Source organism: Salvelinus fontinalis, chromosome 31 (genome assembly GCF_029448725.1).
Source record: "Salvelinus fontinalis isolate EN_2023a chromosome 31, ASM2944872v1, whole genome shotgun sequence".
In the NCBI taxonomy this organism is placed as follows: domain Eukaryota; kingdom Metazoa; phylum Chordata; class Actinopteri; order Salmoniformes; family Salmonidae; genus Salvelinus; species Salvelinus fontinalis.
Window position 1 is genome coordinate 307,957 of NC_074695.1, and position 18,918 is coordinate 326,874.

The 18,918-nt window shown below is 44.4% G+C and overlaps 1 protein-coding gene across 2 annotated transcripts in view; it reads left to right on the plus strand.

Annotated features, from left to right (window-relative positions):
• The window catches only part of fgd1 (FYVE, RhoGEF and PH domain containing 1), a 131,063-nt gene extending 120,996 nt beyond the window's left edge, over positions 1-10,067 (plus strand). For both annotated transcript variants that reach the window (XM_055891059.1, XM_055891060.1), the window contains exons 16-17: positions 4,268-4,414; positions 9,338-10,067. In XM_055891059.1, the coding sequence (XP_055747034.1) occupies positions 4,268-4,414; positions 9,338-9,607 (417 nt within the window). In that variant the 3' untranslated portion in view covers positions 9,608-10,067. The remainder of the gene's footprint in view (positions 1-4,267; positions 4,415-9,337) is intronic.
• Positions 10,068-18,918: the final 8,851 nt, after the last annotated feature.

Sequence of the window (18,918 nt, forward strand, 5' to 3'; positions counted from 1 at the left end):
AACTTTAATATAAGATACAAGTGTTATGCACAGAATTAGAGATATACTTCTCCTTAATGCAACCGCTGTGTCTGATTTCAAAAACACTTTACGGAAAAAGCAAACCATGCAATAATCTGAGTACGGCGCTCAGACGACAAAACCATGTTGGAGTCAACAGAAGTCAGAAATAGCTTTATAAATATTCACTTACCTTTGATCTTCATCAGAATGCACTCCCAGCAATCCCAGTTCCACAATAAATGTTTGATTTGTTCGATAAAGTCCATAATTTATGTCCAAATACTTCCTTTTTGTTCGCACATTTAGCCCAGTAATCCAAATTCATGAGTCGCGAGCAGACGAAAAGTCCAAAAGTTCCGTTACAGTCCGTAGAAACATGTCAAACGATGTATAGAATCAATCTTTAGGATGTTTTTAACATAAATCTTCAATAATGTTTCAACCGGAGAATTCCTTTGTCTTCAGAAATGCAATGGAACGCAAGCTAACTCTCACGTGAACACGCGTGGTCAGCTCATGGCACTCTGCCAGACCCCTGACTCAAAGAGCCCTCATTCCCCCCTCCTTCATAGTACAAGCATCAAACAAGGTTCTAAAGACTGTTGACATCTAGTGGAAGCCTTGGGAAGTGCAATATGACCAATATCCCCCTGTCTATTTGATAGGCGATGAGTTGAAAAACTACAAATTTCAGATTTTTTCTCAGGTTTTTGCCTGCCATATGAGTTCTGTAATATTCACAGACATCATTCAAACAATTTTAGAAACTCCAGAGTGTTTTCTATCCAAATATACTAATGATATGCATATCTTAGCTTCTGGGACTGAGTAGCAGGCAGTTTACTCTGGGCACCTTATTCATCCAAGCTACTCAATACTGCCCCCAGCCATAAGAAGTTAATGAGTCTGACGAGGCCGACGCGAACGATATACTGCTTTCTCAGGAACAGGGCCAGATCCCCGTGATTTGCGTGAAGAGGGGGCTGAGAAAAAGGGGCCAGAGGGCGGACTGCCTTCTGAGAATTCGTAGGCGATCGAATAAACCCCCACTTCCTTCCATTCTGCTAGCAAACGTGCAATATTTGGAGAATAAAATCGATGACCCAGACGCAAGATTAACTGCTAACGGGACATTCAAAACTGTAATATCTTATGCTTCACGGAGTCGTGGCTGAACGAAGACACTATCAACATACAGCTGGCTGGTTATACGCTGCACTGGCAGTATAGAACAGCGGCGTCTAGTAAGACAAGGGGCGGTGGTCTATGTATATTTGTAAACAACACCCGGTGCACGATATCTAAGGAAGTCTCAAGGTTTTGCTCGCCTGAGGTAGAGTATCTCATGATAAGCTGTAGACCACCCTATCAACCTAGAGAGTTTTTATCTGTATTTTTCGTAGCTGTTTTACATACCACCACAGACTGAGGCTGGCACTAAGACCGCACTTAATGAGCTGTATTCCGCCATAAGCAAACAGGAAAACGCTCATCCAGAGGCGGCGCTCCTAGTAGCCAGGGACTTTAATGCAGGGAAACTTATATCCGTTTAACCAAATTTCTATCAGCATGTTAAATGTGCAACCAGAGGGAACCACCTTTACACCCCTCACAGATACATACAAAGCTCTCCCTCGACCTCCATTTGGCAAATCTGACCATAATACTATCCACCCGATTCCTGCTTACAAGCAAAACATTTAAGCAGGAAGCACCAGTGACTAGATTAATAAAAATGTGGTCAGATGAAGCAGATGCTAAGCTACAGGACTGTTTTGCTAGCACAGACTGGAAATGTTCTGGGATTCCTCCGATGACATTGAGGAGTACACCTCATCAGTCATTGGCTTCGTCAATAAGTGCATCGATGACGTCGTCCCCACAGTGACGTATGTAAATACCCCAACTAGAAGCCATGGATTACAGGCAACATCCGCACTGACCTAAAGGCTAGAGCTGCCGGTTTCAAGGAGCGGGACTCTAACCCGTAAGCTTATAAGAAATCCCGCTATGCCCTCCGACGAACCATCAAACAGGCAAAGCGTCAATACAGGACTAAGATTGAATCCTACTACACCGGCTCTGAAGCTCGTCTGATGTGGCAGAGCTTGCAAACCCTTACAGACTACAAAGGGAAACCCAGCCGAGAGCTGCCCAGTGACACGAGCCTTCCAGACGCTTCAAGCCAAATAACACTGAAATGTGCATGAGAGCAGCAGCTGTTCCGGGAGACTGTGTGATCACACTCTCCACAGCCGATGTGAGTAAGACCTTTACACAGGTCAACATTCACAAGGCCGCAGGGACATACGGATTACCAGGAGGACCAACTGGCAAGTGTCTTCACTGGCATTTTCAACCTCTCCCTGTCTGAGTCTGCAATACCAACATGTTTTAAGCAGACCACCATAGTGCCTGTGCCCAAGAACACAGAACCTGCCTAAATCACTACTGACCCGTAGCACTCACGTCTGTAGCCATGAAGTGCTTTGAAAGACTGGTAATGGCTCACATCAACACCATTATTCCAGAAACCATAGACCCACTCCAATTTGCATACCTCCCCAACAAATCCACAGATGATGCCATCTCTATTGCACTTCACACTGCCCTTTCCCACCTGGACAGAAGGAACACCTATGTGAGAATGCTATTCATTGACTACAGCTCAGCTTTCAACGCCATAGTGCCCTCAAAGCTCACCACTAAGCTAAGGACCCTGGGACTGACCGGCCGCCCCCAGGTGGTAAGGGTAGGTAACAGCACATCCGCCACACTGATCCTCAACACAGGGGCACCTCAGGGGTGCGTGCTCAGTCCCCTCCTCTACCTCCTGTTAACTCATGACTGCACAGCCAGGCACGACTCCAACACCATCATTAAGTAGGTCTGATCACGGACAACGATGAGACAGCCTATCGGGAGGAGGTCAGAGACCCGTCCGTGTGGTGCCAGGATAACAATCTCTCCCTCAATGTGATCAAGAATAAGGAGATGATTGTGGACTACAGGAAAAGGAGGACCGAGCACACCCTTATTCTCATCAACGGGGCTGTAGTGGAGCAAGTTGAGAGCTTCAAGTTCCTTAGTGTCCACATCAGCAACAAACGAACATGGTCCAAGCACACCAAGACAGTCATGAAGCGGGCACGACAAAACCTATTCCCCCTCAGGAGACTGAAAAGATTTAGCTCTGATTTAGCTCTGGGTCCTCAGATCCTCAAAAGGCTCTACAGCTGCACCATCGAGAGCATCCTGACTGGTTGCATCACTGCTTGGTATGGCAACTGCTTGGCCTCCGCCCAGTAGGGCCACCAAGCTTCCTGCCATCCAGGACCTCTATACCAGGCGGTGTCAGAGCAAGGCCCTAAAAAACCTCCAGCCACCCTTGTCATAGACTGTTCTCTCTGCTACCACACGGCAAATGGTACCGGAGTGCCAAGTCTAGGACCAAGAGGCTTCTAAACAGCTTCTACCCCCAAGCCATAAGACTCCTGAACACCTAATCAAATGGCTACCCAGACTATTTGCATTTCCCCCCCCTCCCCCTCTTTTACACCGCTGCTACTCTCTGTTGTTATCATCTATACATAGTCACTTTAAAAACTCTACCTACATGTACATACTACCTCATCTAACCGGTGCCCCCGCACATTGACTCTGTACCGGTACCCCCCCCCCCTTTATATATAGTCTCGCTATTGTTATTTTACTGCTGCTCTTTATTTACTTGTTTTTTTAAATGTCTTATTCTTAGCCGTATTTTTTTAAACTGCATTGTTGGGGCTCGTAAGGGGGCTCGTAAGTAAGCATTTCACTGTAAGGTCTACCTACACCTGTTGTATTCGGCGCATGTGACTAATAACATTTGATTTGATTTGTTGTGCTGGAGGTCCTGACAACAGGCCTTGGTCAAATGCAATACCAAACTCAGCCAAATACATGCATTTATGTTATATACTTTCCACATTTTTAACTGTACTTAAAAGAGCAAGGGAAGACAAGAGGATAGAAATATATGAAATAGAACAGTATTCTGGAGTCCCGGGCCTTTTGTCAGGGATAAAATATAAAGTACAAAAGTACAAAGTACAAAAAAAGTATGAATGTATGTACTTGTAAGTCGCTCTGGATAAGAGCGTCTGCTAAATGACTTAAATGTAAATGTAAATGTAAAACACTACCCTTGTGGAAAATAAGAACAAGCTGCCCAACATTAATGGAGAGTGGTCTCTAACGCAATGTATGTGTGTGTGGTCTACAGAAACAGGCGTCGGTGGCTGCAGAGAACAGTGTGATGTGTAGCTTCCTCCACCACATGGAGAAGGGAGCAGGCAGAGGCTGGCAGAAAGCCTGGTTTGTCATCCCAGAGAATGAACCACTGGTCCTGTACATATACGGTGCTCCTCAGGTGAGATGACCTGTTATTACACCTCTATTAATCTGTTATTACACCCCCTATTAACCTGTTATTACACCCCCTATTAACCTGTTATTACACCCCCTATTAACCTGTTATTACACCTCTATTAACCTGTTATTACACCTCTATTAACCTGTTATTACACCCCTATTAACCTGTTATTACACACCTATTAGATTGTTATTAGACTGTTATTACACACCTATTAGACTGTTATTACACCCCTATTAGACTGTTATTACACCCCTATTAGACTGTTATTACACCCCTATTAGACTGTTATTACACCCCTATTAGACTGTTATTACACCCCTATTAGACTGTTATTACACCCCTATTAGACAGTTATTAGACTGTTATTACACCCCTATTAGACAGTTATTAGACTGTTATTACACACCTATTAGACTGTTATTAGACTGTTATTACACACCTATTAGACTGTTATTACACCCCTATTAGACTGTTATTAGACTGTTATTAGACTGTTATTACACCCCTATTAGACTGTTATTAGACTGTTATTACACCCCTATTAGACTGTTATTAGACTGTTATTACACCCCTATTAGACTGTTATTAGACTGTTATTACACCCCTATTAGACTGTTATTAGACTGTTATTACACCCCTATTAGACTGTTATTAGACTGTTATTAGACTGTTATTACACCCCTATTAGACTGTTATTAGACTGTTATTAGACTGTTATTACACCCCTATTAGACTGTTATTAGACTGTTATTAGACTGTTATTACACCCCTATTAGACTGTTATTAGACTGTTATTAGACTGTTATTACACCCCTATTAGACTGTTATTACAGCCCTATTAGACTGTTATTAGACTGTTATTACACCCCTATTAGACTGTTATTACACCCCTATTAGACTGTTATTAGACTGTTATTACAGCCCTATTAGACTGTTATTAGACTGTTATTAGACTGTTATTAGACTGTTATTACACCCCTTAGACTGTTATTAGACTGTTATTACACACCTATTAGACTGTTATTACATACCTATTAGACTGTTATTAGACTGTTATTACACCCCTATTAGACTGTTATTAGACTGTTATTAGACTGTTATTACACCCCTTAGACTGTTATTAGACTGTTATTACACACCTATTAGACTGTTATTACGCCCCTATTAGAATGTTATTAGACTGTTATTACACCCCTATTAGACTGTTATTAGACTGTTATTACATACCTATTAGACTGTTATTACACCCCTATTAGACTGTTATTACACCCCTATTAGACTGTTATTACACCCCTATTAGACTGTTATTACACCCCTATTAGACTGTTATTACACCCCTATTAGACTGTTATTACACACCTATTAGACTGTTATTACACCCCTATTAGACTGTTATTAGACTGTTATTACACCCCTATTAGACTGTTATTAGACTGTTATTACACACCTATTAGACTGTTATTACACCCCTATTAGACTGTTATTAGACTGTTATTACACCCCTATTAGACTGTTATTAGACTGTTATTAGACTGTTATTACACCCCTATTAGACTCTTATTACACCCCTATTAGACTGTTATTACACCCCTATTAGACTGTTATTACACCCCTATTAGACTGTTATTAGACTGTTATTACACACCTATTAGACTGTTATTACACCCCTATTAAACTGTTATTAGACTGTTATTAGACTGTTATTACACCCCTATTAGACTGTTAGTACTCCCCTATTAGACTGTTATTAGACTGTTATTACACCCCTATTAGACTGTTATTACACCCCTATTAGACTGTTATTAGACTGTTATTACACCCCTATTAGACTGTTATTAGACTGTTATTAGACTGTTATTACACCCCTATTAGACTGTTATTACACCCCTATTAGACTGTTATTACACCCCTATTAGACTGTTATTACACCCCTATTAGACTGTTATTAGACTGTTATTACACCCCTATTAGACTGTTATTAGACTGTTATTACACACCTATTAGACTGTTATTACACCCCTATTAAACTGTTATTACACCCCTATTAGACTGTTATTACACCCCTATTAGACTGTTAGTACTCCCCTATTAGACTGTTATTAGACTGTTATTACACCCCTATTAGACTGTTATTAGACTGTTATTACACCCCTATTAGACTGTTATTATACTGTTATTACACCCCTATTAGACTGTTATTACACCCCTATTAGCCTGTTATTACACCCCTATTAGACTGTTATTACACCCCTATTAGACTGTTATTACACCCCTATTAGACTGTTATTAGACTGTTATTACACCCCTATTAGACTGTTATTACACCCCTATTAGACTGTTATTACACCCCTATTAGACTGTTATTACACCCCTATTAGACTGTTATTAGAATGTTATTAGACTGTTAACATATACGGGGTTCCTCAGATCAGTTCGATAATACTTTACCGTGGCTAATATTATACATGTTATTACACCCCTATTAGACTGTTATTACACCCCTATTAGACTGTTATTACACCCCTATTAGACTGTTATTACACCCCTATTAGACTGTTATTACACCCCTATTAGACAGTTATTAGACTGTTATTACACACCTATTAGACTGTTATTAGACTGTTATTACACCCCTATTAGACTGTTATTAGACTGTTATTAGACTGTTATTACACCCCTATTAGACTGTTATTAGACTGTTATTACACCCCTATTAGACTGTTATTAGACTGTTATTACACCCCTATTAGACTGTTATTACACACCTATTAGACTGTTATTACACCCCTATTAGACTGTTATTACACCCCTATTAGACTGTTATTACACCCCTATTAGACTGTTATTAGAATGTTATTAGACTGTTAACATATACGGGGTTCCTCAGATCAGTTCGATAATACTTTACCGTGGCTAATATTATACATGTTATTACACCCCTATTAGACTGTTATTACACCCCTATTAGACTGTTATTACAGCCCTATTAGACTGTTATTACACCCCTATTAGACTGTTATTACACCCCTATTAGACTGTTATTACACCCCTATTAGACTGTTATTACACCCCTATTAGACTGTTATTACACCCCTATTAGACTGTTATTAGACTGTTATTACACACCTATTAGACAGTTATTATACATGTTATTACACCCCTATTAGACTGTTATTAGACTGTTATTACACCCCTATTAGACAGTTATTATACATGTTATTACACCCCTATTAGACTGTTATTAGACTGTTATTACACCCCTATTAGACAGTTATTATACATGTTATTACATAATATAGTTGCACAGACTTCAATTATTTTAAACAACACAACAAAAGGAGAAAATGTTTAAAAAAACATAGCAATGTACTTTGGATTTGGAATATTCATCTCTGTCTGTCATCTCTGTCTGTCCTCTGTCTGTCCTCTCTCTCTGTCCTCTCTGTCTGTCCTCTCTGTCTGTCCTCTCTGTCTGTCCTCTCTGTCTGTCCCCTCTGTCTGTCCCCTCTGTCTGTCCCCTCTGTCTGTCCCCTCTGTCTGTCCCCTCTGTCTGTCCTCTCTGTCTGTCCCCTCTGTCTGTCCTCTCTGTCTGTCCTCTCTGTCTGTCCTCTCTGTCTGTCCTCTCTGTATGTCCTCTCTGTCTGTCCCCTCTGTCTGTCCCCTCTGTCTGTCCCCTCTGTCTGTCCTCTCTGTCTGTCCCCTCTGTCTGTCCTCTCTGTCTGTCCTCTCTGTATGTCCCCTCTGTCTGTCCCCTCTGTCTGTCCCCTCTGTCTGTCCCCTCTGTCTGTCCTCTCTGTCTGTCCCCTCTGTCTGTCCTCTCTGTCTGTCCTCTCTGTCTGTCCCCTCTGTCTGTCCTCTGTCTGTCCTCTCTGTCTGTCCTCTCTGTCTGTCCTCTGTCTGCCCTCTCTGTCTGTCCCCTCTGTCTGTCCTCTGTCTGTCCTCTCTGTCTGTCCCCTCTGTCTGTCCTCTGTCTGTCCTCTCTGTCTGTCCCCTCTGTCTGTCCTCTGTCTGTCCTCTCTGTCTGCCCCCTCTGTCTGTCCCCTCTGTCTGTCCTCTGTCTGTCCTCTGTCTGCCCTCTCTGTCTGCCCCCTCTGTCTGTCCCCTCTGTCTGTCCTCTGTCTGTCCTCTGTCTGTCCTCTGTCTGTCCTCTGTCTGTCCTCTCTGTCTGTCCTCTCTGTCTGTCCTCTGTCTGCCCTCTCTGTCTGCCCTCTCTGTCTGCCCCCTCTGTCTGTCCCCTCTGTCTGTCCTCTGTCTGTCCTCTCTGTCTGTCCTCTGTCTGCCCCCTCTGTCTGTCCCCTCTGTCTGTCCTCTGTCTGTCCTCTGTCTGTCCTCTCTGTCTGCCCTCTCTGTCTGCCCTCTCTGTCTGCCCCCTCTGTCTGTCCTCTCTGTCTGTCCTCTGTCTGCCCTCTCTGTCTGTCCTCTCTGTCTGCCCTCTCTGTCTGTCCTCTGTCTGCCCTCTCTGTCTGCCCCCTCTGTCTGTCCTCTCTGTCTGTCCTCTGTCTGCCCTCTCTGTCTGTCCTCTCTGTCTGTCCTCTCTGTCTGTCCTCTCTGTCTGCCCTCTCTGTCCTCTGTCTGTCCTCTCTGTCTGCCCTCTCTGTCTGTCCTCTGTCTGTCCCCTCTGTCTGCCCTCTCTGTCTGTCCTCTCTGTCCTCTCTCTCTGTCCCCTCTGTCTGTCCCCTCTGTCTGCCCTCTCTGTCTGCCCTCTCTGTCTGTCCTCTCTGTCTGTCCTCTGTCTGTCCTCTCTGTCTGTCCTCTCTGTATGTCCTCTCTGTATGTCCTCTCTGTCTGTCCTCTCTATCTGTCCTTTCTGTCTGTCCTTTCTGTCTGTCCTTTCTGTCTGTCCTCTCTCTCTGTCATCTCTGTCTGTCCTCTCTCTCTGTCATCTCTGTCTGCCCTCTTCCTTCCCTGTGTACCCAGGATGTGAAAGCCCAGCGCTCTGTACCCCTGATTGGCTTCGAGGTCTCCCTTCCTGATTCATGTGACCGTCTGGAACGTCGCTTTGCCTTCAAAATCAGCCAATCCCACCTTACGCTCTACTTCAGTGCCGATGGGGAGGAGCTACAGCGCCGCTGGATAGAGGTCCTATCACGCGCAGGGAGAGGGGAGGAGCTACAGGCTCACGGTTCAATTACAGAGGCCCTAGAGGAGGAAGGGGAGGAGACTGCAACCTCGGGAGAGAATACATGATTAATTTTGAGGCGTACAATCAATATTAGATCTGTTCTCTAAAGACACAAAACTACAAACTGTACAGAACATGAGCACACACACACACACACACACACACACAGTTTAAAACGTACATACACACACAGGTAGACACACACAGGTACACACACACACAGGTACACACACAGCTCTTTGTATTTAATGTCCGTGATCAGTCAGGTGCATGATAATATCTACAGGTCTGTTTCTCTCAGTCAGTGTTTTGCTCATCAACTCGTCACAGTGAACCAGTGTTTGCAACAACAACAACAAAAAACTGCCAAAAGTCAAAGTGTTGCTCTCATCCTCCCTTCAGAAGATATTACAGAAGAATGCAGTATACAAAGATGTGTGTCACAGTGAATAGCTTCCCTCCAGTCAGACATTGACATGGTGTGTCACAGTGAATAGCTTCCCTCCAGTCAGACATTGACATGGTGTGTCACAGTGAATAGCTTCCCTCCAGTCAGACATTGACATGGTGTGTCACAGTGAATAGCTTCCCTCCAGTCAGACATTGACATGGTGTGTCACAGTGAATAGCTTCCCTCCAGTCAGACATTGACATTGTGTGTCACAGTGAATAGCTTCCCTCCAGTCAGACATTGACATGGTGTGTCACAGTGAATAGCTTCCCTCCAGTCAGACATTGACATGGTGTGTCACAGTGAATAGCTTCCCTCCAGTCAGACATTGACATGGTGTGTCACAGTGAATAGCTTCCCTCCAGTCAGACATTGACATGGTGTGTCACAGTGAATAGCTTCCCTCCAGTCAGACATTGACATGGTGTGTCACAGTGAATAGCTTCCCTCCAGTCAGACATTGACATGGTGTGTCACAGTGAATAGCTTCCCTCCAGTCAGACATTGACATTGTGTGTCACAGTGAATACCTTCCCTCCAGTCAGACATTGACATTGTGTGTCACAGTGAATAGCTTCCCTCCAGTCAGACATTGACATTGTGTGTCACAGTGAATAGCTTCCCTCCAGTCAGACATTGACATGGTGTGTCACAGTGAATAGCTTCCCTCCAGTCAGACATTGACATGGTGTGTCACAGTGAATACCTTCCCTCCAGTCAGACATTGACATGGTGTGTCACAGTGAATAGCTTCCCTCCAGTCAGACATTGACATGGTGTGTCACAGTGAATAACTTCCCTCCAGTCAGACATTGACATTGTGTGTCACAGTGAATAGCTTCCCTCCAGTCAGACATTGACATGGTGTGTCACAGTGAATAGCTTCCCTCCAGTCAGACATTGACATTGTGTGTCACAGTGAATCGTTTCCCTTCAGTCAGACATTGACATGGTGTGTCACAGTGAATAGCTTCCCTCCAGTCAGACATTGACATTTTGTGTCACAGTGAATACCTTCCCTCCAGTCAGACATTGACATGGTGTGTCACAGTGAATAGCTTCTCTCCAGTCAGACATTGACATTGTGTGTCACAGTGAATAGCTTCCCTCCAGTCAGACATTGACATTATGTGTCACAGTGAATAGCTTCCCTCCAGTCAGACATTGACATGGTGTGTCACAGTGAATAGCTTCCCTCCAGTCAGACATTGACATGGTGTGTCACAGTGAATAGCTTCCCTCCAGTCAGACATTGACATGGTGTGTCACAGTGAATAGCTTCCCTCCAGTCAGACATTGACATGGTGTGTCACAGTGAATACCTTCCCTCCAGTCAGACATTGACATGGTGTGTCACAGTGAATAGCTTCTCTCCAGTCAGACATTGACATTGTGTGTCACAGTGAATAGCTTCCCTCCAGTCAGACATTGACATTATGTGTCACAGTGAATAGCTTCCCTCCAGTCAGACATTGACATGGTGTGTCACAGTGAATAGCTTCCCTCCAGTCAGACATTGACATGGTGTGTCACAGTGAATAACTTCCCTCCAGTCAGACATTGACATGGTGTGTCACAGTGAATAGCTTCCCTCCAGTCAGACATTGACATGGTGTGTCACAGTGAATAGCTTCCCTCCAGTCAGACATTGACATGGTGTGTCACAGTGAATAGCTTCCCTCCAGTCAGACATTGACATGGTGTGTCACAGTGAATAGCTTCCCTCCAGTCAGACATTGACATGGTGTGTCACAGTGAATACCTTCCCTCCAGCCAGACATTGACATTGTGTGTCACAGTGAATAACTTCCCTCCAGTCAGACATTGACATTGTGTGTCACAGTGAATAACTTCCCTCCAGTCAGACATTGACATGGTGTGTCACAGTGAATAGCTTCTCTCCAGTCAGACATTGACATTGTGTGTCACAGTGAATAGCTTCCCTCCAGTCAGACATTGACATGGTGTGTCACAGTGAATAGCTTCCCTCCAGTCAGACATTGACATGGTGTGTCACAGTGAATAGCTTCCCTCCAGTCAGACATTGACATGGTGTGTCACAGTGAATAGCTTCCCTCCAGTCAGACATTGACATGGTGTGTCACAGTGAATACCTTCCCTCCAGCCAGACATTGACATTGTGTGTCACAGTGAATAACTTCCCTCCAGTCAGACATTGACATTGTGTGTCACAGTGAATAACTTCCCTCCAGTCAGACATTGACATGGTGTGTCACAGTGAATAGCTTCTCTCCAGTCAGACATTGACATTGTGTGTCACAGTGAATAGCTTCCCTCCAGTCAGACATTGACATGGTGTGTCACAGTGAATAGCTTCCCTCCAGTCAGACATTGACATGGTGTGTCACAGTGAATAGCTTCCCTCCAGTCAGACATTGACATGGTGTGTCACAGTGAATAACTTCCCTCCAGTCAGACATTGACATGGTGTGTCACAGTGAATACCTTCCCTCCAGCCAGACATTGACATTGTGTGTCACAGTGAATAGCTTCCCTTCAGTCAGACATTGACATGGTGTGTCACAGTGAATACCTTCCCTCCAGCCAGACATTGACATTATGTGTCACAGTGAATAGCTTCCCTCCAGTCAGACATTGACATGGTGTGTCACAGTGAATAGCTTCCCTCCAGTCAGACATTGACATGGTGTGTCACAGTGAATAGCTTCCCTCCAGTCAGACATTGACATGGTGTGTCACAGTGAATAACTTCCCTCCAGTCAGACATTGACATGGTGTGTCACAGTGAATACCTTCCCTCCAGCCAGACATTGACATTGTGTGTCACAGTGAATAGCTTCCCTTCAGTCAGACATTGACATGGTGTGTCACAGTGAATAGCTTCCCTCCAGTCAGAACATGAATTCATTCTGAGCCACAGAACAGACTTCCTCCTCACCATTTCTGCCAAATCGATCTTTAAGATATGATGTTTAGAGCATTGAGTTGTTTCTATGCTGTCTGAGTGTTCTAGGGTTCTGAGTGTTCTAGGGTTCTGAGTGTTCTATGGTTCTGAGTGTTCTAGGGTTCTGAGTGTTCTATGGTTCTGAGTGTTCTAGGGTTCTGAGTGTTCTAGGGTTCTGAGTGTTCTATGGTTCTGAGTGTTCTAGGGTTCTGAGTGTTCTATGGTTCTGAGTGTTCTAGGGTTCTGAGTGTTCTAGAGTTCTGAGTGTTCTAGAGTTCTGAGTGTTCTATGGTTCTGAGTGTTCTATGGTTCTGAGTGTTCTAGGGTTCTGAGTGTTCTAGAGTTCTGAGTGTTCTAGGGTTCTGAGTGTTCTAGAGTTCTGAGTGTTCTAGGGTGCTGAGTGTTCTATGGTTCTGAGTGTTCTAGGGTTCTGAGTGTTCTAGGGTTCTGAGTGTTCTAGGGTTCTGAGTGTTCTATGGTTCTGAGTGTTCTAGGGTTCTGAGTGTTCTATGGTTCTGAGTGTTCTAGGGTTCTGAGTGTTCTAGAGTTCTGAGTGTTCTAGAGTTCTGAGTGTTCTATGGTTCTGAGTGTTCTATGGTTCTGAGTGTTCTAGAGTTCTGAGTGTTCTAGAGTTCTGAGTGTTCTAGGGTTCTGAGTGTTCTAGAGTTCTGAGTGTTCTAGGGTGCTGAGTGTTCTATGGTTCTGAGTGTTCTATGGTTCTGAGTGTTCTATGGTTCTGAGTGTTCTAGGGTTCTGAGTGTTCTAGGGTTCTGAGTGTTCTAGGGTTCTGAGTGTTCTATGGTTCTGAGTGTTCTAGGGTTCTGAGTGTTCTATGGTTCTGAGTGTTCTAGGTTCTGAGTTGAGTGTTCTAGGGTTCTGAGTGTTCTATGGTTCTGAGTGTTCTAGGGTTCTGAGTGTTCTAGGGTTCTGAGTTGAGTGTTCTAGGGTTCTGAGTGTTCTAGGGTTCTGAGTGTTCTAGGTTCTGAGTTGAGTGTTCTAGGGTTCTGAGTGTTCTATGGTTCTGAGTGTTCTAGGGTTCTGAGTGTTCTATGGTTCTGAGTGTTCTAGGGTTCTGAGTGTTCTAGAGTTCTGAGTGTTCTAGGGTGCTGAGTGTTCTATGGTTCTGACTGTTCTATGGTGCTGAGTGTCCTAGGGTTCTGAGTGTCCTAGGGTTCTGAGTGTTCTAGGGTTCTGAGTGTTCTAGGGTTCTGAGTGTTCAAGGGTTCTGAGTGTTCTAGGGTTCTGAGTTGAGTGTTCTAGGGTTCTGAGTGTTCTAGGGTTCTGAGTGTTCTAGGTTCTGAGTTGAGTGTTCTAGGGTTCTGAGTGTTCTATGGTTCTGAGTGTTCTATGGTTCTGAGTGTTCTAGGGTTCTGAGTGTTCTAGGGTTCTGAGTGTTATATGGTTCTGAGTGTTCTAGGGTTCTGAGTGTTCTAGGGTTCTGAGTGTTATATGGTTCTGAGTGTTATATGGTTCTGAGTGTTATATGGTTCTGAGTGTTCTAGGGTTCTGAGTGTTCTAGGGTTCTGAGTGTTCTAGGGTTCTGAGTGTTATATGGTTCTGAGTGTTCTATGGTTCTGAGTGTTCTAGGGTTCTGAGTGTTCTAGGGTTCTGAGTGTTCTAGGGTTCTGAGTGTTCTAGGGTTCTGAGTGTTCTAGGTTCTGAGTTGAGTGTTCTAGGGTTCTGAGTGTTCTAGGGTTCTGTGTGTTTGTGTGTTTGTAACTCCACAGAAGGCAGTAGAAGGCTGATGTTTCTGTTTCCTCCAGATGAAAGGGCTGTTGTTTGGATGGTGAGGGGGAAGGTTGTCCTATTCTATTTGTTACTTTTCTTCCTGATACAATGAGATGGTCCTAAAGGTCTGGACTGGACAGTGTTGGAATGTGATGATGGATGAGGGCCAACTGAGACAGACAGACAGATGTCCCGCTTGGCTGAAGAGAAGAAAAGAGGGAACAAGATGCCTCCTCTCTCCCACCCACATCTGCTGTGGGGGATGTGAAGCAATACCCTTCCACATCTGCTGTGGGGGATGTGAAGCAATACCCTTCCACATCTGCTGTGGGGGGATGTGAAGCAATACCCTTCCACGTCTGCTGTGGGGGGATGTGAAGCAATACCCTTCCACATCTGCTGTGGGGGATGTGAAGCAATACCCTTCCACATCTGCTGTGGGGGATGTGAAGCAATACCCTTCCACATCTGCTGTGGGGGGATGTGAACCAATACCCTTCCACATCTGCTGTGGGGGATGTGAAGCAATACCCTTCCACATCTGCTGTGGGGGATGTGAAGCAATACCCTTCCACATCTGCTGTGGGGGATGTGAAGCAATAGCCTTCCACATCTGCTGTGGGGGATGTGAAGCAATAGCCTTCCACATCTGCTGTGGGGGATGTGAAGCAATACCCTTCCACATCTGCTGTGGGGGATGTGAAGCAATACCCTTCCACATCTGCTGTGGGGGATGTGAAGCAATACCCTTCCACATCTGCTGTGGGGGATGTGAAGCAATACCCTTCCACATCTGCTGTGGGGGATGTGAAGCAATACCCTTCCACATCTGCTGTGGTGGATGTGAAGCAATACCCTTCCACATCTGCTGTGGGGGATGTGAAGCAATAGCCTTCCACATCTGCTGTGGGGGGATGTGAAGCAATACCCTTCCACATCTGCTGTGGGGGGATGTGAAGCAATACCCTTCCTCCTCTCACGTACTCTCTGTCTCCCGGGTCGGCTGTATAGATTTTAGAATATAGTAGTGGGAACTGTCCCTTGTTATGGAAATCTGTTTGCTTAGTTTTCGTAGCTGGCTAGATGTGTTGACGTAGACCTTGGAAAGAGGATGTTGTGTACGCAGGGTAATGTTACTATATCACAGGTGTTTTTAAAGACTGTTTTTGCGAAATATTTAAAATTCCCGAATTTCTTGAGGGTTTACACCAACTTAAAAGAGACGTTTCTGTCCCTTTTACACTTTACACTTAGGAATTGTGTTATTTAAGCTTAAAATAATTCCTCCAAGCCCAATGTAACCTCTCGAAAAACCAGAGGCCCCAGTGGTTTTTGAACAGAGGCATTGAACCACTCTTTAACTGAAAGCATTCAAAGCGGATATTTAGGACTCTGTTCAAAAGGAAAGCTGAAGCGTTTACAGATTCGGGACGATAGAAATGTAACGTTAATTTTGAGCCGACGTACGCGGGCGGTGTTTACCGTGAATGCAGTCCTCTGCTACATTACTTTTTACATTTCAATCACGCTGTAAAAGCTGAACTTCTGCGATACAGATTGAATAGAACCTTTAGTGCCTGTTCAGTAAGTGTCTTTATGACTCTTTCAAATTGAACCTTTAAAAAGCCCATCCGGTTCCCGCTGGCTTGACATGAGCTTTATAACGGCCTCTCTGCCACCTAGTGGGGAAAAGATGGTATTACACACAGAGCCTCTGCAGAGAGCAGGGAATGAGGGGCCACTTGTTTGACTCTGGAGACAGGGCGAGGAGGATTAGATAGACTGATAGAATAGATAGACCGTCCATAAGATTATGTTGCTTTCCAAACATGGCCATATAGCTGCTGTTTGTTATGTCAGAGATGGTTTATAATAATGCAATAATATATATATATATATATTAGAAACCATCTCTCTCTATATATATATATATATATTAGAGATGGTTTCTAATAATGTCTTAATGAAGCCCTTTGAGAAAGTCTTCTCTGTCTCAGCTGATGGGGTTGTACATGGGCATGGGTATGTGGTTGTGTTGTTGTGATGAGTTTGTGTGTTTGAGAGAGCATGTCGGGTTGACAGGTTTATTACAATAGAGAGAGAGAGAGAGAGAGAGAGAGAGAGAGAGAGAGAGAGAGAGAGAGAGAGAGAGAGGGAGAGAGAGAGAGAGAGAGAGAGAGAGAGAGAGAAAGAGAGAAAGAGAGAAAGAGAGAAAGGGGGAAAGGACAGAAATAGCTTGTTTTTGTATCATTCCAACCAGTGGTTTCCCTGACTTTATGAGATTGTTTTGATAGTTATACAGAGGACAGAATGAGGATATATATATATGAACCATAAAACGTGGAATGTTAGATGTTTTGATGGATCAGGATTGTGTTTGTGTGTGTTCACATCAATTGAAAGGAGTTAACGAAAAATGAAACGTTTTAAAATACATTTGTATTGTAAATATCATTTCTTCTCCTCCCTGTCCAGTGTTGTGGGTGAGCTGTAGGTCTATAGATGTTATTTCAGTCTAGATTGGACTTTTAAGTTATCGTGGTTGAACTTGGACCCCGTTTTGGGACTTCCTGGACTTCACCATGACCACTGCAGTACTTGTCTCCCAGTCTGAAGAGGATGATGTTGTGATGATGTTACAACAGAAGAGAATCGATCCTATAGTCTGATGTCACAACAGAAGAGAATCGATCCTATAGCCTGATGTCACAACAGAAGAGAATCGATCCTATAGCCTGGTGTCACAACAGAAGAGAATCGATCCTATAGCCTGATGTTACAACAGAAGAGAATCGATCCTATAGCCTGATGTCACAACAGAAGAGAATCGATCCTATAGCCTGATGTCACAACAGAAGAGAATCGATCCTATAGTCTGATGTTACAACAGAAGAGAATCGATCCTATAGTCTGATGTCACAACAGAAGAGAATCGATCCTATAGCCTGATGTTACAACAGAAGAGAATCGATCCTATAGTCTGATGTTACAACAGAAGAGAATCGATCCAATAGCCTGATGTTACAACAGAAGAGAATCGATCCTATAGCCTGGCGCCGGATCTATTTGTGCTGTATACAGACACATCCATGACAAGGTCCATATGAGTTGGTCAAGACAGCACCAACAGATCTGGGACCAGGCTAAACTGACACGTAATGTCTTTGTTTTTCATCTCAGTCCCAAACTAGTAACCAACGTGGTGTTCAATGGATGGATAAATTCAAATTATTATTTTCTTCTTCTTTGTTGTCTGAAAGAAACACTCGGTGGTATAGCTTGACTATAGGACAGTAACACCAGACAGACCAGACCAGATATAATGTGACGTGTGATCTGTTTGTGCTGCCTCGACCAACTCTGTGGCAGTGACCATAGGAGCTGGTAAGATAGCACATTGACCCCCCCCCCCCCCCCCCTCCCCCCGCCCATGAATGAGAGATCAGGGTGAATTGTAGCACGTTTATTGGTCTGCACTATTGAGTGTTGCTGAGTGTCTCGTCTAGCTACAGAACATTCACAGACAACAGGACCATGACTGTCTGCACTGATGAATGGACAAAGCCGTTGATCACTTGACACAATTCATTCCTATGTGAAGCGCATTGAAGCCAAATTAATTCGGGTAAGATGGCGTCTCATGGAGACATAACATGTGCCAGTTTGAGCTACTCCAGAATGTGACGTTTACAGGCTAGCTCAGTGCTGCCCCCTTCTCATTGAGTAACTCACGTTGAAGGCCAACTGGGGTACTGCAGGCTAGCTCAGTGCTGCCCCCTTCTCATTGAGTAACTCACGTTGAAGGCCAACTGGGGTACTGCAGGCTAGCTCAGTGCTGCCCCCTTCTCATTGAGTAACTCACGTTGAAGACCAACCGGGGTACTGCAGGCTAGCTCAGTGCTGCCCCCTTCTCATTGAGTAACTCACGTTGAAGGCCGACAGGGGTACTGCAGGCTAGCTCAGTGCTGCCCCCTTCTCATTGAGTAACTCACATTGAAGGCCAACCGGGGTACTGCAGGCTAGCTCAGTGCTGCCCCCTTCTCATTGAGTAACTCACGTTGAAGGCCGACAGGGGTACTGCAGGCTAGCTCAGTGCTGCCCCCTTCTCATTGAGTAACTCACGTTGAAGGCCGACCGGGGTACTGCAGGCTAGCTCAGTGCTGCCCCCTTCTCATTGAGTAACTCACGTTGAAGGCCAACCGGGGTACTGCAGGCTAGCTCAGTGCTGCCCCCTTCTCATTGAGTAACTCACGTTGAAGGCCGACAGGGGT